The 20,068-nt window shown below is 36.8% G+C and overlaps 2 protein-coding genes across 3 annotated transcripts; both read right to left on the bottom strand.

The window, feature by feature from the left end:
- Window positions 1-6,245: 6,245 nt before the first annotated feature.
- LOC113335742 (nuclear pore complex protein NUP107-like) lies at window positions 6,246-15,718 on the bottom strand. Of its 2 annotated transcripts, none has more exons than XM_026581756.1 (25): window positions 15,477-15,718; window positions 15,096-15,388; window positions 14,124-14,193; window positions 13,746-13,861; window positions 13,518-13,549; window positions 13,283-13,408; window positions 12,865-13,023; window positions 12,685-12,777; window positions 12,429-12,596; window positions 12,173-12,271; window positions 11,418-11,647; window positions 11,267-11,324; window positions 10,887-10,975; window positions 10,467-10,598; window positions 10,085-10,207; window positions 9,689-9,784; window positions 9,402-9,593; window positions 9,011-9,185; window positions 8,754-8,910; window positions 8,300-8,499; window positions 7,774-7,915; window positions 7,431-7,591; window positions 7,232-7,348; window positions 6,864-6,972; window positions 6,246-6,728 (listed from the first exon to the last, which is right to left on the bottom strand). In XM_026581756.1, exons 1-24 carry the CDS (start codon window positions 15,554-15,556, stop codon window positions 6,895-6,897), a joined length of 3,186 nt encoding a protein of 1,061 aa, XP_026437541.1. In that variant the 5' UTR covers window positions 15,557-15,718; the 3' UTR covers window positions 6,246-6,728; window positions 6,864-6,894. The 2 variants fall into 2 exon arrangements, with proteins under 2 accessions (XP_026437541.1, XP_026437540.1); XM_026581755.1 differs by having other exon boundaries at window positions 6,868-6,972.
- A 2,226-nt stretch (window positions 15,719-17,944) lies between these two features.
- Window positions 17,945-19,276, bottom strand: LOC113335701. The gene is made up of 2 exons (XM_026581719.1): window positions 18,633-19,276; window positions 17,945-18,335 (listed from the first exon to the last, which is right to left on the bottom strand). Exons 1-2 carry the CDS (start codon window positions 19,274-19,276, stop codon window positions 17,945-17,947), a joined length of 1,035 nt encoding a protein of 344 aa, XP_026437504.1.
- Window positions 19,277-20,068: the final 792 nt, after the last annotated feature.

Raw genomic sequence — 20,068 nt, 5'->3', positions numbered from 1 at the left:
GTCAGTCATGGCTTAAATCAGACTCTTACATAGGTTTTTTATTAAGCAGGGTATCATGCACGGCCGGTAGGGACCCTGCAATGATCACGAGTTATTCCATCGAATATAAAAAAACATGAAATCTTCATCCCATTAGTCCTGATGATTATGACAGAAAATAAAGAATTTAATGCTGGAAAAAGAAAGAAAAGAGAGGTCACGGAGATCCATGAGTTCTTTTAGCTGGTTGAGAGCTGCAAAGGTAACTTCATGCACAAACACCTAGTACTACATGGAATTAACGAAGTTGTTAAAACTCCTAAATCGTAATCAATCATATATTTCTTGTCTCAAAAGACAACGGTTGTAAAAATCATCCGTGAGCTCGCTAGATGCCTATAGTACGAGTGTACGTCTAACTTTGACCGCAAAAATGGAAATATTAAGTTATGTGCAATCTTTTTCCATCTGAATCTCAACTCCAGTTACTCCACTATAAGAATAGTCTCGTTGACCAAAACACTAGCCTTCATGCTCAATATATAACATGTCTAATCTTCCAAGTTCCAACCCAAAATTTGTTGACAATGAGTGAGGTTAGCCTTATTCATGTCATATACTGAGTATGAAGGCTGGTGTTTTGATCAACGTGGGGTTATTAGTTCCAACATCCACCATTTTATATACATGAAATGGTGTAGAACACGGTGGTAACCATACAAAAAATCCAACTATAAGTTTGGATCTGTAAGAACTCTCCATCTTCGACAAAAATAAAACAAAAACTCCAATTTTATGAAATAATTTAAATTAGTTATTTTTAATTTTTTTAATAATACAACCACTGCCCTTCCCGCACAAATATTTCACTTCTTCATTTTTTTTCTCGTTGGCCTTTCTTCTCTCATTCTTTTATTTCTTTTATCTTCCGCCACCTCCTCCCCAACCACCATCACCAGAACTTTCTCCTACCGCCGTACCACTACCAAACCAACGATCATGTCCAGATCCTCCACCAATATAACCTGCTGCTCCTCCCTACCAACACCCCCTTCTCTTTATCCCACACCACCACCAAACCCATCAAATGTCCTGATTTTCCATCAACAACAGCTCGGGATCCACCACCTTCTTCCCCACCAACGTCATCAACACATCCTTATCTTTCTCCAACACCACCATGTCTATATCCGCCTCCTCACTCTCCCACCACCACTCCCAACACTTACTCCTCTTATTCTAACATCACCCCGCATGATCCTTTACCAACACAACTTCAGCCTCATTTTAATTTTCAATTACTATACAAAATGTTGAATCACCAGAAAATATTGTGTTGATGAAATAACACGTTTATGTTGAAACCAAATTTAGCTTCAAACAAATTTTGACATAATTATACAATGTTGAAACCAATATTTTATTTTATAAGTGATGGAATTTTCGAGGACCCATATATATATATATGGCAGGTAAGTTTGGAGAGAGATAAACTTTTGCCTTTATCCTTTTCATCTCTTTGTAATATCTGCTATTAGTTTTGGAGTTTCAATAATCAAACAATTGTACTATAACTTTTATTTTTATTACTAATAAAATTAAAATAAGATGTTCTTATTTCACTATGAGTAGCTAACTTCTCCGGAGCTAAGGCAAAAGAGCAAGCCATGACTTAGTGTTTAAGTGGTAATTCTGTTAATTTTGTTATGAGTTTTTGCATTATTTTTAACTGAAACAAGTGATCTTCTAAATTTATTGTAATTTTATTTGATGGTTCATTCTTAAGTTTAGTCTTTTAATTTGTCACGCCTGTGAATTATAATAATTATTTGAGAATCTCACCATCTTGGCAAGGAAAATATAGTCAATTATATTTGCTAGAATTACTAGGATTGTTATATTTTATAAACCACTTGAAATGATTAATGATGGAATCCATAGCCTTAGTTGTTTTTGAAATTGTTATCGTCTTTTCGTTTTAGTTTTGCTTTTAATCAAATATATTTTATACTAAAAATCATCTTTGCTAGTTCAAAATTAGTTTTAGGGAAATCATTTTTAATTCAAACCTTCGTGGACAATGACCCGCATTTGCTATTTATACTACAATTGACATGCATGTGCCCTTGCAGATATAATCAGGTTTTATTTAATTATTTATTTTGGTTACGTAAAATTTACATCAACATCCTTAAAAACATTGATACTCGAAAAATACGAGGGAGAAGACTTCAACAGCTCGTCTACAGATAATGGAAGAAGGAGTTGGCACTTGCACAAAAAAAAATGCAGAAACATATCTACAAAATACTGATCACATGAAGAAAAAGATGCCGAACAAGCAAAATCATTACCCATCTCACAAAATCAAGAATGTAAAATAAAAAGGTGGCAGAGATAGTACAGAGACAGTGCTACAGCAGAACAACGAAGACCAATAAACATGAAGAAACTAGTTATTGCACAAAAGTACAAAAAAGAAACATTTGTCTAAATAACATCCAAACAAACGCAACTTGTCCGCACAGATAACACTCTGGAAGAAATCAACTGTTAGAGCATTGCTCAGTCGAACTCGCATGCGTTGTATCTCAAGCATGTTTGTCAATATTAGTGATCAAAACTATATGTATTGATTTCTAGTATACTTATGACTAAGTCTCGGTCTAGGATAGTTAGGAATAGTTTAGCTCCAGACTCACAGGCGATTATCTTGCAAAGACGAAGAACTACTCACTAGTGGAAAATGGGTTTTCCCAACCCACATCCGCGACTCTCATTGACCGTAGTTTGGCCCTTGACTAATCAAGACCGTCTAGGATATAAAAAAACACGAAAAAGTTCCCAATCGGTTAAAAACCGTCTCTGAATATTTACTATTTTAGCCTTATTCAGGGACCCACGCCGCTACCCATGATTAATGATGCATATGTAATTAGATGAACGATTGAAGATGCTTGAGATTTGAGCCATTGATCGAGATGAGATGGATGAATGGATCGTGAAGAAGAGACTTCGTTATTACCGATAAATATCTCTTCTTCTTTACGAGTTGTGCCTTATCTTTCTCTTCTTCAGAAAAGTAGAAAAGTAGTTCATCTTCTTCTTCTTCTTCTCCATCTCTTTTTTTATCTTCGTCTCCCTGCCAAGAGATTAACTGTCTGCTACATCTAATCATTCTTGTGTTGAGCATAAGACGATTGAGTTAATCATTATTTTATGGTGAACTTAGTCGTAGCTCCGTAAGCTCTCTTATGTCGAGCATTTCCAACTAGATTAATCATAGATTCGTTTGTGGTTATTTTGGTTGTGTATTCCGATTAAATTAATCATGGGTTCTCTTGTGGTTATTTTAATTGAGAATTTTGGATATAGAAAATCATTTCTTTATGGTTTTTGGTGTCCAATAAAATCCTTCCTTTATTTTGAAAGTAAGGTCGCTCTTGTTGTTCTCTTGGGAATGACATCAAATGGGGGAGAGTTCTTTTGAACTTGCGCTTAATTTCCATATCTTTGTGGGGAGTGCGGTTGTGGAATTATTTAGGGGTTATCTTGTATCTTTATAAACTCCTTGATGAATGCATTTAGCCTCGGCTTTATGATTGCATCTAAACAAGTTGATATGTACTTTTCTTTGGTCTTGAAGCGTCTTCGTGGAAATTTCATTAGGATCCCGTTTTCGTACCTTTGCCAATGTTTTTGACAAAATGGGGGAGAATTAATGTGTAGTTCACACTACAGATACATATGATTTACGTGCTTTACGGGTCATTATGTAAAGGGGAGTGGTTTTCATGTTGAGACGAAAGTATTGACTAAGGGGGAGTGATACATATCACCATAGTATTTTTTTCGAAGTTGTGATATGAGAACTTTGATGTTGTGTAATAATACTATGACACTGTATAACAATGATCGAGAGATTTTTTTTCTCATTGTTATGGCTACCGAACTTCAACAACTATGATGCTGAATTGAACATCTATGGAATCATGGGAGTACTTGTAAAAGACGAAGTTTTCAAGTAACGTTGAAGCACCAAGGAGATCAAGCATGCGGACGAGAAGCTACAAAGTTTTATTTATTTTGTAATCCATATGTATTGATAGTTTTGTCATTAAAATTGACAAAGGGGATTAGAGAATTGCTCGGTCGAACTCGCATGCGTTGCTATGTCAAGCATGTTTGTCAATATGAGTGATCAAAACTATATGTCTTGATTTATAATATACTTATGACTAAGTCTCGGTCTAGGATAGTTAGGAATAGTTGAGCTCCAGACTCCATGGAGATTATCTTGCAAAGACGAAGAACTACTCAAGGAACCAGTGAAACTTCATTCGACCAAAAGGTATGTGGAGACTTGAACTCATCTTGTCACTCAAAAGTCTATCTACTCTATCTCCTACTCTTGAGACAAAAGTCGTATAAGTATGATAGTTTTCATACATACACATTTGCTATTTCGAGCCGAGTTTACTCGCCTATCTTTTTCTCGAAATACGTTTTGTTGAGCTATTGCTTTAACCATCTTCATCTTTACCCTGACGAAAGTCATGACGACGTTTCAATCTTGAAAATAGCTTTGATGACGATAGTCGATTCTTTATGTCTAACGAATGTTATAACATTATAGAAGAATGTTTCAGCGATTGAAATGTAGAGTTGAGAATATATAACCACCTATGGATGTAAGCATATAGTGTGTTCGCACATTAGTGTATAAATCCATGTGCCGGAAACCAAGTGCGTGCATATGTGTGCATGCGGTATTGGTGAAGGAGACAGGTTGGGTACGCGTACTGGCGGAAATTCATGTCCGTGAAATTCTGCTGAGTTTGAAGTTTACGAAGTCAAAAACCAGTCACCTTAGGTACGCGTACCCTACGCGTCCTGGCGGAACTTTTTCACCCGAAAAAGTCTGCTGATTTTGGAAACTAAAACCAACTCAAAATCTGGTAGCTAGGGTACGCATACCCAAGCTGGTTATTTCTCAAATCGGTAGTTCATGGACTTAAAACAATAAATTATAAGGAATGCAATCATTGCAAACCGTGGGTATATTGTCCAGGAATTGATTCAAATGAATCAAACCGAGTTTGTTTCAATTGTGTCTATGTATAAATACCTAAGCAATTGAACAACTCTTGAACTAGTTGTTATGAGTCATTTTAACTAGTTATGAGAAAGATGAATACAATTAATATGAAAGCTCTCATATGGATAACCAAACCTAAATGAATACATTTAATTTGTGTATGAGAATCTAAGTTTCGATCTAACGGTTGAAAGATATCAGCTTGGATAAATCAGGTTTTTCATCTAACGGTGATTATTGAATGCTTTGTTACCAGGGTAACTTAGATTGCAAACCCTGATTTGAAAACTATATAAGGAGACGTCTAGCAACTGTGCAAAACTAATCCCCACACCTCCTGTGTGATACTAGTTGGTTTTCTAGAGTCGGTTCATCTTTAATCGTAGGTTTCTTCTCGATACCCTGTCGATTAACGACTGAAAGACTTCATTGGGATTGTGAAGCCAGACGAAACTACTTCTCTTGTAGTTGAGTGATCTGATCTTGCCATTTTCTATCGTACGAGTTCAATTGAATAATTGACTTGAGATTATATCTCCGATAGGGCAAGATAAAAAGAAATCACAAACATCTTCATCTCATCGTTTGTGATTCCACAATATCTAGTTTCGCTACCATATAATTTAGATTATTGTGAGGTGATTGATAATACTAGGATGTTCTTCGGGAATATAAGTCTGGTTTATCAATTGGTTCTTGTTCACCTTGATTTTTATTAAAAGATAGAACAAAACTTTTAGGTTTATTTGTGGGAGACAAATTTATCTATCCTTGTAGACTTTTCAGTGTGATACAGATTTGATTATTAAAATCTTCGACTTTGGGTCGTAGCAACTCTTAGTTGTGGGTGAGATCAGCTAAGGGAATCAAGTGTGTAGTATCCTGCTGGGATCAGAGACGTAAGGAGCACAACAGTGATGAGTGCTAAAAAGTGCATATTTCTATATATTTTTCTTGGCATTTAACTCATCTTTTGTACATTAATTCTACATTTTATCCCATATTCTGTGTTTTCGTTGTTTTCAAGAATAAATACTTTTCTTAATTAATTTTGCATTTTTAGATACTAAATAAAGCTCCTCTATCCTTATCTGTAATCGTTTCTCCATTTTACCGCCGTCTGGACTCTGGAGTCGTATATGGAAATTTCATCTTTTCAGGACTCTTCTTTTTTATCAAAAGGAATGTCCATTTTTGTTCATGAACTAGGAATCGGCAAATGTATGTCAAGTTTCTGTACAGAAGAAGTTTCAATTATACCCATTTACGTTACCAAAAATGTCTACCAGTATAAACATGTACCCTCCCTTCCATTCTTGCGGACAAGTACAAATACTATGGCAACCAGCAAACACTAATACACCGCTTCTTGATCTTATCTTGTGATCGCCTTCAACTGATACTAATGAGCAGAAAAATTACACCATGAAGAAACAAAACAAACCAACCACATTAATGAGTTGTTGATGCTGCTACAAATTTGTATCATGTCCAAATTCTTGAAGCAGAGATTTTAGGTCTCCAGTAAAGTTGATGCTTTCAGTACTTTTTCTGCATACAAACAGTTCAGATTTATCTTGAGCTGCTGAATATTGTAGTCAAAATACTTGATTCTGCTAAAAGAATAACAAGCCAAGCTCCATTTCTTTTGCTGCAAAATAATGAAATAGAAAATAGATAATTTGCACCGAGGATTGCAAGTTCAGTAAACACCAAGTGTCTACACTTTGATAAAAAGTGATAAAAAAGATGTACCGATGGATAGGAAAACAATTATACGTAATACCTACAGGATGGCATAAGCTTGCAATCCAAGTCTAAGAATCCTCCATAGAGAATTCCTCTTGCCGCTCCAATTTGAATATTGAATACTCCCTTTCAAATATTAAAAATTCCTGGGAGAAAAGGAATGTCAGTCCCACAACAGTTATTGGTTAATTATCTGCAAGACTTCAAAAAATGACTGTTTCTCATTTCTTGACCTGTACACCCATTGAGCCAACCATATCTTGGAGCATTGGCGAAAAGTACAAGTGACAACTCTCGGTGTCAAGAAAATAATATTACAATGGTATCCATTGATGCTTCATCACTCATTCTCTTTTGGCTTTACTCATATAGTATTGAACAGGACTAGGATTGAGTATGAGGTACCTGCAACTGTTGTTGACTAAACAGATGGAGCAAACCGGATTCGGTGGAAGCAACCAACTCAATCAGCTCATCATGGTTCTCTGGTATACTACCGGACTCCGCGAGTGAAACAGAAACCTGCCATATAATTCTGCATAATTAGCAATTCCGCGTCTTGACGACTGAGAGATAATTTTGCCACTGAAAAATGTAATACTACCTGCATACAACGGAGAACAATTTCAGGAAGACAGCATCGGCGACAAAGGCCATGCAAAACATACGTTGCTGGGCCTTCGACAGATCCCTCCTTTGTTGAATACCAAGCATCCAATCGAGATATCTCCATAGTAACTCCAGCTTGAAATCGGCTTAATTCACCTGCTTGAACCATTAAGAACATTTGTTACATTTGAGGCATGATTTATTAACTTCCAATTAACTGATTGTATACCGAAGATTATTATCTGCTTCTTTGTACAATAACAACGAACAAACAAATTTGTCCCCACGTTGGTTTACCATATATAGGGCAAAAATGAAGCCTGAATTCGCGTTTATACCTTTGAAGCCTGCTGCCATGACAGTAGCAAGAACACCACCATCATTATTCTCATGCCGACCAATTCCATCACCTTCGATTCCCAAACAACGAAGCACTATCTCAATAGAATACTTGTCCTTAGGGGAGATGGAAACATTAATCTGCCCACAGACATCAGGAAGAAGCATCACCAACTTGGAAAGAGAAAGAAATTAAATGCGTCCAAAATCACAGGAAGGAATTAGCTTAAATAAATATTCAAATTTTGGAATTCATTAAATTTAAAAATAATATACTGATATATATTCAACAATAGGAACAATGGTTACACATTCTGATCCTTAAGGGCTAAGCAAGAGAAGATTCAATATGGGATCACTAGTTGGATCTTAGATGACCTTGGATTGGATCTTAGATGACCTTGGATTTCTGAATGCTCTCACCATTTAGTGCAGAAGGGTTGAGGATGAATCTAAGCTTCATTTATCAAAATCAAGCAACATTTGTTTTCAAGTGCAAAGGGAAAAAGGGAGATTAGCACATACCATCAGCTGACGTTTTAAGACATCATCTTCACTAACAGAAGAATAAAGAGCGCTCGCCAATGTCGTGCAGGAAGTGGCATCTGGACACATACATTCTCCAGTTGGCAAAGATAACATGGCCGTTGCATGTAATTCGAGGTATACAGACTCCAACAATTCGGTAATGTGATTTTTGGAGGAAGTCAACCATGGTTCTTTTCCTATTCAGGGGAAAAAAATCGCAATCAGAATAAACAGAGGTCGCATAAATCATACTCCCTCCAGTTCAGGAGAAGTGATGCTTTCACTTTTTCAATTTGGCCTATTTTTAGGCAAAAATGAAATAGTGCAAGTATCACTATTCCTGAAACGGAGGTAGAATGTTTTTTAAGCTAGCCTATGAAAATTATGAGAGAGTTACATCCATAATTTCAAATAGAAAAAAGAAAAATTACAGTTGGTTCCTTCAACTCACTTAGTAGCAATGTTAATGATGAGTCTATCGTTTCTTTTGCCGCTGCAATTGCTCTCTCTCTTTCTTCAGAAGAAAGATTATCGGGAGGAATCTCCGCATTCTCCAAATCTATTTTAAGCCAATTCCTATATGTTGCATCACAAGAGTAGTACTCCCTCTGTTCAAGTGAACAACAGAAATTGATAGTTTGCAATCTCCGAGTAAAATAATTAAAAACACAGGGATAGAACAATTTGAAGACAGTTTGGAATGCATACCCAGTCTTGAAACTCTAGTAAGTTCTCGGACGCATTATGGTCTTCAAGCGAATGGAGATTCTCTGTAGGCTGTTTCAAAGGTTCAGCAAGGAAGCTGAGTAGCATGTGTGCTCCAATGGGCATTTTCGGAACTCTCCACATGGAAATCAGAGCAAATTCCCTAAACAGTGTGTTACTGCAGAAGTACCAAAGAATTAGTGTTCTCAAAGACAAAAGAATGACGCGGCATGGTAGTCATTATATATGAAATGATAAAAGGAGTATAATAGGGTCAACATAATGAGTCATTCTCTGAAGTTAAGGAATCGATAAATCACTTAATAGAGGTAGTGAGTGGAGATACGATAAACTATTAAATAAATGAGAAGCATCAAGGTGTAGGATTCTTTACCTATGTATCAAAGCTCTTAAAAGAAGTTTCGCTGTGATAGCCTCGGCGTAACTGATGTGTGATGGGGGCGTGAAACAGAGCCACTGAATAGCCATAGCTTTTTGATGACTCTGCAACCTGTGCTGCTCAGCAACATCTGATGTTTCGTCGTCGTATTTACCAGGTTTGGTTTCTCGAGACCTCATCAAAACCCTGTTGCCAGAAAATATAAACTCTGCATTGGTCTAACGTATTGAATAGGAAGCAGTTTGCTCTCCGGCCCAGAGAAGAAAAATAAATTTATTTACCTATCAATAATCTCCTCAAAACTTCCTTTTGTATCATCGGGAGAAAATGGTAAATGCTCCATTGCAGAGTGGAAGATTTTATATTTGACGTCAACCCTGTTAATAGGAATAAAATGCATCTAAGAAAACATGAAATAGTAAGGGTTAATGGCTTTAATAATGGAGATGTCTAAAAAAGAGCCAGACTGGAAAATCCTAATCATCTTTTGAACTATGATTGTCTAGAAGTTTGAACTATGATTGTCTAGAAGAAATGGGCAGATTAAACAGGAGAACATGAAGTCTGGCTCGGATTCGTGAGAAGTCCTCTTACTATACATGACATAATACTATAACTGTAACCATTGTGTTCTAGATATCACATTCAATAAGTTTAGTCTAGGATAAACAAACCACCTTCCGTTCAGTCGGGCTTCCATCATCTCCACAAAAAGATCAATGCAATGGTGGCGTGCAAGCTGAGAAGCATAAACCCCTACCAACTCCTCATGCTGCGTCGAAAACAGATACATCGCATACCTGTATTTCCCAAAAAGAGACACGTAAATAAAAACTACTTCCTGTGACAGGCATTTCATATATATTATCCAAATGTGTCCGTGTTTATGATTGCCTAGGGTTTAAGACACCAGAAAAGTTTTTCCTTTATTTATATGCATATCGCAGTCCATATTTTGAAAAAGAAAATAATAACTGGCTAGCAATAATTTATGAATTTGGCGTTAAAACCAATTGCAGATCAGCAATACAACATAACCCAGAACCCAATAATACTCACATCTGGAGAATGATGTCACCGACAGTCCTAAGCTTCTCTTGGAAAGTATCCCTCATTTCGCCAGCCAAAAGATATCTAAGAACAAGCACTAGATGTGCACCAAAGCGAATCATCTGAGGATCACCATGAGGCCTGAAAACAAAATTGATACATTAAATGGCGGCCAACTTAAGGTTTCAAAGACGAAAATACAGTTTTTTAAAAACAGGGGACAAGATGTACGGAGGAACACAAAAGTTCCAAACCAGGGTTTTAGAACTTTCACTTCCAACATGATGGTTAAGATCCTAAACAAAGATCAATTTCGATAATATGCCCATGGAAGGTCCTTTTGAAGCACATTTTAAGGAACAGCTACCAGTGAGTAGCGTTTTGACAACACAATATTTGGTTCCTTGAATTCAGAACATATCTAATTACCTGAATCCGGAATGATCATCATCTGAAGATGATATCCATGACCACAGAAGGTCCAGAACATTTGGAATATCTCCAACCATGAGATTCATCTGTTCCAGTTAGATATTGTCAGGTATGAGAATCATGAAAAAGAGGAACGTAATCGATGAGCAACATGAGTTTTATGACGTGCAGTGTCATATATTCAACCCAAAAAAAGACTGATACCTAAATAGAACAAACAAGTGTGAATTTATCAAGAGATTTGAAATTCTATATGTTAGTTAGAAAAGAACATAATATCACCCAGAATTGCAGAATATCAAGATCACAACTGAAATAAGTTTGATAACATCCCATATTCCAAACCCAGAACTACAATAAGAGGTTGAGGTTATTACCTCAATTTGCCGATGCTGCTCCTTGCATCCCCGGGAGACAGCTTCATGTACCAAATCACTGCACTTAGAAAGTTATGAAATCAGATACAGAACAATATCAAGGTGGTACGGTAGTAAAAGTGGTCCAAATATTTCAAATAAAGTGTCATACCTTGAATGGAGTTTCTGAAGAAGGGCAGGAAGATCTCGTGGTTGCTGTGTGAGAACATGGCATGGCCAGCTTTCTGTACCAAGTGAAGGGGCCTTATCTCCATGTCCAGCATTTTCGTCTATTTCATCCCCATATCTTCTCAATTGTTCCAGTCTGCCAGGTTCTAATCGGGCCAACTCTAAATCCACCAAAACATCAAGCCATGACTTTGACATTGCCCAGCATGCCGACTACAAATCCAGGAGATCAAAAGGACTTCCAACATTAAAAGCATAAAATAAATAACTAATATAAAGATAAGATGAGAAAAAATAAAAAAATACATGACAAAGTATGAGAGGAAATGATAAAAGAGGAAAAAGAGATTGGTCCAAATTTGTTTAAATATGGTAGTAGTAGTGTGTAACTGTCTGATGCCAGACACATCATCTCACGTTTGTATTAATCTGTATCAACGTAAACAGATAAAAACTGTTTTATGAGTTAATCCTAATCTACAGAACCATAGGATTCGTGAAGTGGCTTTTGGCAGCCACATCAAAGTAAGACTTCACCAAGCATCATCTCACAAGTATCTAACAAAAGTAAAACCTGCTACTTCTCATCAGTCGTTCCTTGATCTTTGGATATAGCCTCATCTGAATTAACTTTTCAGTTGCCTCCCACTTCTGAGGCTACAGATTTACTTAACACAGCGAAATATTCAATCATAAGGTATATTGAGGTCCACTAACAATCAACCAATAAAAATATACCTCCCAGTCCGTGCATATAGGAAGCAAGCGCTTCAAGTTACTGCACTGGGCCGCATATATAGCTGTCTCATATTTCCCAACATCTTGGTCCGCCATCTTCTGCATGAGCATGTGATATACTAGAATGAGTAAAACAATAAAAAAGAAATCACAAAAATTCATTAATACTTTTTGCTAAAGACATGAAAGCATTTCATATGGACACAAGTGTCACTAAAAGGTGAAAGGACTTCTTCATGAAAATCTTGACTCCTACCTCAGAGGCACAATAAGAAGCCCATTTCCATAGACGCCATTGGTGACCAACACGACTTTCCAACTCAATGGCTTGCAAAGTTCGATGCTTCCCATTCTTCATCAAAGCTTCAATTGAGGGGAATAAGTCCAATCCTCCAAATGGACATAGAGTTGCAGCTCTCCATGGCTGTCACATCAGGTGGAAGAGTTCAACCTTGCATCACGAAAGAAAATGGTTGTAATTCAATTAGCTGAGACTTGTACATGCTACATACCTGCCCAGCAGATCGGCAAAGCTCACATGCCTCCTCCAGTCTACCTGCTCTTAATAAAGTCCAGACATCTTCTAGAAGTGATTCATCTTGTTTCTGATTAATGTAAGCAAGAAAATAAAATCAGCTTTAGCAGAATGATAAATATCTAAAGAGATGGGACTAACATGAACTTTAAAATACTTTGTCATCAGGCATTATTTGAGCCATTTCACGTGTTGGAGCATCAAAATCCAAGTGTTGAATAATGGAAGCATCAGCAAGCCTCTTCTTTAGACACCTTTGAGTTTGATGCCAAACTCCAGAGCTTGGGAGATGGGTACCAACATGACATCCTTTGACCTGCAACATAAATATGACTTCTATAAATATCGTGGCTTGTTCAGGTTTTTTTTTTTGTTTTGTTTTAATGAAACGTATCATGCATGTTGTAGTTGAGTATGAAATAATATACTTTAATCAAATCATTCCCCTGACACGCACTGTCAGACTCAGAATAGATAACAGATCTTATTTCCATGGACTAGATTTGTTTTTTGATTTGCTTATGGGTTATAGACTAGCATCAACATCAACAAAAAAAAAAACACCAGATTATTACCTTATTCTCTAAATCCAGCGCTTTAGAGGCCAACTCTTCAAGCCATTGGACAATTCGAAGGCATGATTGTGCTTCATGGTCAACCATGACAAACTGGCATGCCGCCAGGTGTGAAGTTGTTGGAGACTGTCATAAGACGACATATAGTTTAAGAGATAAGTCGTTACACCTGATGCTTAACCAGATAAAAAGCATGTTGGAAAGAATTTTGAAATGCTAACAACAGAAATAATACCAGAATCAAGTCTTGTGGAAGCTCTTCATTCCCTGCAAGATGGCCAAAAGTAATTTCAGAGAAATTCAAACAAAAAGGATGTAAGACATGAAGCAACCAAGAGCAAGAAGCTTCTGTCAAACATATTTCAAGAAAAAAGGTATTTACATAACTAAAATTAGAAAGTTATGTACATAATTAGAAAAGTTAGATTAACAACATATAATTAAAATGGATAGAGATTCTTTCCTTTTCCATATAGATACCACAGAAGAGACCAAGAAGCAGCTTCATCAAGCAGTAAACGAGCCTTTTGCCTTATCAACTTATCTTCTACAACTCGATGCCTTCCGCTCGTTCCATACCTACGAGTAGTGCAGAAAATGGAACCAAATAACGTTAAAAGCAGACTGCGTTTCGGTACTTAATCTTAACCATCTGATAAGAACAACAAGTAGCCCGAAAATGACATTAAAAGGCACACTATGGAGACAAAGAACCTCTGCGTTAAAACAAAAACAAAAAAAAAGCAACTCGGATGTGTGAGTTTTTAAAACAAGTTCAACAGTGTATAATCAACTCATACCACCTGACCTGCTTTTTAGCAGTTAGGCATACAATACACACCTAAGAGACTCTGATACATTTCGACATGACTCCTCAAAACGCAATATAAGGTCAGGGAAAGGCATCAATCCTGCAATACGAGATACGTCAGTTATAAATGAACCTTCTCAAAACAACACATCTGAATAGTATAAAGACAAAGTGGGATCATTCAAGCAGATAGAGTAAGGATTTCAGTAACTGCAAATGGCACTCGCGATATGCTTGACAGATCAGTTACAAATTCACATGTAATTTGATTTCCAAGTGTGAGGGTCCAATCACATATGACCCTACCTTAAATAATCAGCATCTCTTCTTGATATGTGCAAAAGGGCATGCACTAACAGCTTACCGTTCCATTCCTCTTTTTACTTCAAGTTACTTCTGAGCTATTCACTTTTTCATATACCAGATACAAAAGCGTTTATGTTCAATTGAAAGTAAATTGGATAATCAGGGAAAGGCCAGAAAGTATTATTTCGTCAGTAGATCCTAAAACCTATGCCCTGGTAATCATACGTCTACTGAAAAATCTCAAGGTGATTAGTAGTACTTGCAACTTACACAAATTTTCAAGTTTCCATCAGCATGAAAACGCTAGAATAAGGCAAACCGACTAACTGATAGAGTTCAAAATTGATACTCCAACTCCAAAATACCGCTGCTGGGATTCTAAAAGTAAAATATGTCGCCGGATCTATTAGACCCAGACATCTCGGTGCGATCTCAACCCCTATTTTTTCTTGTCGTCCCACACTATCCTAAGAACAACTACCAGGTATACTTTCAGTTCCTTTTTGCAGCTCTCGTGTGTCATACAGTTCTTTCGTGCCTTTTCCAAATTGTAAAATCTCCAACATTATCACTATCTAAACTCTTATCTAAAGAAATGAATCTAAAATGCTTATCCAACTAAAACAAGTAATATATACAAACAAACAAAAACAATAAACCTTAATCTCAAATTAAGCAGAGAATGTGAAACACCACCTTGAATTGCAGGATCAAGTAACGAAGCAAACACGGCATAAGTCGACGATTCTCCAGTATCAACACCAAACACATCATTAACAACATCCTCCTCAAACTTAACTCGTCTAACCCCACCAACATCATCACCATCATCAACACTACCCAATCGTCTTTTAAACGGCGTCATCCCCATTCTTCCATCAAACCTGTTACAATAATCCCCTCCTACTTCCTCAATTTCTTGTTTAATTTCATCAATAAGTAATGCCCCATTAGGTCTACTCTCTTGGTACGGAGAAAAATTCCTTTTCCTAAACAAAATCAATCAAAAAATTTAGGGTTTTCTTTGTTGTTAATTAGGGTTTTATGTATCAAAATCGGAAAAAATAAATTACTTACCCGTATCGACGGAATGTATCTCTGGAATTAAGATCTTCTGGATCGAAATAACTTGGAGAAGTCTCCATTTCCGTATCCATTTTCACGATTATGATGAGAAGAAGTGAAAGGGCTGAGTTGATTTTTGATTCTAGGGTTTGGATATTGAGTTTGTAGATTCAGAAACCTAAAACCCCCTTTTGGACTGAGAAGGGAGGAGAAGAACTAAAACCCTAGAAGGCGGGAATTAGTAAAGAAGATTGTAAATATCAGTCGTGTTTAGAGTCAGACTTTAGGTTTTTAACTCGTGGACCAAATCGGGACTCATTTTTGGTTTTTAAGAAACGATGGATGGTCGATTTTTGAATTATATATTTTCTTATAAAAAATATGGAAAATGAGTCATTTGTCCAAATATTTTTAAAATATGGTTCAAATGGACGAATAAAATTAATACGGGTAAAATTGACAATAAAAAAATAGCAATGATGAAACTGGATTCATCCTGACTTAAACTTAAAAAATAATAAGGATGAAACTGGTTACATCCTGATGTAAATTAAAAATAAGAAAAAGTATTTGAAAATGGGTAGGATGAAACTGTTTACATCCTGGCTATTTTTACGTTTTTATCCATTTAAACAGTTTCAAAATCTAATTGTACTTTTCATCCATGAATTGTTGATTTTGATCTTTTTAACCAATTTTATGTAAAAAATATTGGATTTTGTGAAAAGTTTACAAAAAAATTACATATGTTTTACCAAATTTTATAAAGGATGGGATCTGTTGACATTGTTATAGTTTTTTTTTCCCTTGGCAAAGATTATAATTGACTGAAAAAGGTTCGCATGGTCAAAAGGAGTAAACCAAGTGAACCACCAAAGTTATAGAACCCCAACTCCAAATAAACCAAACTCCAAGGGGAGCCAACTTACAGATACTTGCAAGCAAATTGAAACTCAAGAAAGACTACACCCTTAAAGAGATTAAGAAACAAAATATTGGGCCCAATTTGACTTTACATTATCCAACGTTATACCACTAAGAGACTCTTTATTCCTACACCAGAAATACGCCCGCGCTTTCATTTTTTCAATCACTTGTTCCACTTCGAAATTAACATTATTGAAGACCAAATCCTTCCTGCAATTCCATATCGTCCAAGTGATAGTCGTGGGCAGAACTTCCCACAAAGCTTGACCTGTAGTAGATAAACCTTTAACTCTCCAGCCTTTGATAATTAAGTCGATATAATTTGGCATCACCCAATCCATACCTACATAAGATCTAAAATAACCGTTGGACAGTGAAATAATAAATGTGTGGCAGATTCACCATCTTTCCAACACAGCAGACAACCATTTACCACCAATCTTCCTTTTATGTGTAACGTATCCATTGTTGCCACTTGTTTATGATAGAGCTGCCATAAGAAGAATCCTGCCTTATGCGGACAAGATCTTGACCATACACTAAGATTAGGCAACAAAACCTCATTTTCTTTTCTAACCAAGAATAAGCCAACTTGACCGAAAATAGACCCTTCTTGTTGAAGGACCAAGATAAGACATCTTCCCCAGTTCCTACCAACTTGTTTTCGATAAGAGCAAGCAATGAGCAAACTTCTTCAATCTGATTTTGATAAAGTCTTCTGGTCAAACCCAGATTCCAACTCCCTCCAGATGCTAACAATTCTGCACATTGTTTCACTGTCCAGTTTTTTGAGACAGAAATTGCATATATGCTTCGGAACTTTGCCGCAAAAGACTGTTCTCCCACCCATTTTTCTTCCCAAAATCTGATGGTATTTCCGTCACCAACAGTGAGAGTAGTACCAAGATTAGTTGAGAGTATATACCTTTCCAGACACCACAGACATTAGGATCTTTAGGCTTCTTTGTTTCCTTGTCAAAGTTGCAAGACCCGTACTTTGCGATTATGGCTTTCCTCCAATAGGCAGTCTTCTCTTTGTTGAAACGCCACCACCATTTTGGTAGCAATATCTTGTTCATACTCTTCAAAGATTTGATGCCAAGACCCCCTTTTCTCAAAGGTGTGTGACATGTATCCCATGCCACATAATGGTGACCTTTCTTCCTCTCCGAAGGGTCCCATAAAAAATCCCGAATCACTTTTTCAATCGATTTAATCACCTTAGGTGGAGCTGTAAAAAGAGAGAGCATGTATATCGAATACTCGCTAAAACACTCTTTGCTAGTGTTAACTTTCCGGCTTTTGAAAGGGTGGATCTTTTCCAGGAGCATAATTTGGCTTTGCATCTTTCCACAATCTCCTCTCATTTAAGAGATGAGGCTGAATTATCTCACAAAGGAAAACCTAAATAGCTTGATGGTATGCTTTCAGTTTTGCAGCCCAACATGTCTGCCACAACCTATAGGTTTATAGGACTAGATATCCCATAAAGATTGCATTTAGCGAAGTTTATATGAAGACCCGACACCATTTTAAAACCAAGCAGATAATAACTAAGAAAGTCCATTTGTTCTGTAAAAATCATCCAAGAAGACCAAAGTGTCATCTGCATATTGCAAATGACTAATTTTAAAGCCATTTTGATCCATTGCTAACCCTCCCAAGTGACCCATTTCATGACCTAACTGAAACATAATATTTAAAGTTTCGGAAACTATTAAGAATAGAAAAGGAGAGAGCGGATCACCTTGAGTTAGCCCTTTTCCTGTGATGAATTTCGAGTGAGTCGAACCATTTATAAGAACAAAGATAGGAGTATTGGAGATGCAGCCCTGAATCCATCTCCTCCAAAGACCGCCTAACCCCATCTTCTCCAAAACTTCGTCCACAAACTCCCATGAGATGTGGTCAAAAGCTTTTTCGAAATCAATTTGCACACCACCCCTGGTTTACCACTTTTAATTCTAGAATCTATGCATTCATTCACAATTAGAGCACAATCTAGAATTTGTCGACCTTTTAAGAAAGCAACTTGCTGATGAGAAATAAGAGATAAAAGCACCACTTTTAGTCTTTCCGCTAGCACCTTCGAAATCATTTTGTATACACTGTTCATCAACCCAAACGGTCTAAAGTCTTTCACTCCCTCTACCACATCTTTCTTAGGAATCAGGGATAAAAAGGTGTTTTTGAGTCTCCAATTTAAAGTCCCCCTTATTGAAACTTTCATTATGTTTGCACCCCATAAAATGCCAACATTTCAAGATAATTGCCACCTGAAATCCATCGGGGCCGGGAGCCTTATCTTGACCCAAACCTTTAAGAGCCGCTAAGCAATCACTTTCCAAAATTTCAGATTCCAGCCCAGAAGATATGGCTGAATTTCGAGTTTTAAATTTCATACCAACAATAGAGGGCTTAGGAGATGTCGTCTTCGCAAACAAAGAGGATAAGTACTTGGTTATGGAAGACTTAATGAGATCTTTATCCTTTGACAGCTGCCCGTTTACTTTCAGTGAGTGAATTGTGTTTCTTCTACGCCTCATTTTAACAATCTTGTGGTAGAATTTCGTATTTCTATCACCATCTAGATTCCAAGAGTTGCCACTCTTTTGAAGATACATCATGTTCCTTCTATCTGCTAGAACTTCAAAATCATGTTGGATCTGCACCTTTCGCTCAGTTTGAAGATCAGTGATGCTCCCATTATCAGTCATGCTGTCCAAAGTAGCAAGTTCCGCTAAGATGCTTTCTATCTGCCTATCAACCTTGCCAAAAACGTCTATGTTCCAAGCCTTTATGTTCTCTTTGAGAGTTTGAAACTTTTTAGCCAAAACGAAGCTAGCTGAACCACTGAATGAGTATGATTCCCACCAGTCCTTCATTAATTCATGCAGATTTGTGTTATGCAGACACATAGCTTGAAATCTGAAAGGGGGAGGGGCCCCAATTTTGCTGCTCACAAGAGAGATTAATCGGAGAATGGTCGGACATAGGTCTACCCAACACATGGGCAGAAATAGAAGGATAATGAGCATCGAAATCTGTAGAAATAAGAAACCGGTCCAACTTATTATGATTCTTCCAAGTGAATTGAGCCCCAAACATTCTCAAATCAACTAATTCGTTTGTGTCCAAAAATTTTATAAATTGTTTCATGCCCCTCGAGACTTTCCTGCAACCCACTCTTTCTCTCATCTTTAGGACCTCATTGAAGTCTCCACCTACACACCATGGAAGATTCCATTGATTTTTCACTTAAAGCTAATTCCTCCCATAATCTTTTACGTTGAATAACGTCACAAGGAGCATAAATCCCGGAGATCGCTCATCTAAAAGCATTTTACACTTTAACCTAATTGAGAATTGCTCTATAATACTGTCATTCATTTCTATAGTACTCTTGTTCCATATGATTAGAATGCCACAAGAAAAACCCACTGAGTTGATTGCGCACCACCCACAATTTCCTTTACCCCATATCTGACTGATAATTCTAGCATCACAATCTTCTAACCTCGTTTCTTGCAAGAAAAGGATGTCTGGTTTCCAAATTTTCACACATTCATGAAGTCTGACCCTTCTTTTCCTCTTCCTGATGCTATTGACATTCCATGAAATTAAATTAAACATAAAAGAATAACCAATTAACCCCAAGTAGGAACAACATTAACTGT

This window comes from Papaver somniferum, unplaced genomic scaffold (genome assembly GCF_003573695.1).
Source record: "Papaver somniferum cultivar HN1 unplaced genomic scaffold, ASM357369v1 unplaced-scaffold_15, whole genome shotgun sequence".
Lineage (NCBI taxonomy): Eukaryota > Viridiplantae > Streptophyta > Magnoliopsida > Ranunculales > Papaveraceae > Papaver > Papaver somniferum.
Note: the sequence above shows the minus strand (reverse complement) of the source record. Positions and strands in the feature narration are given on the sequence as shown.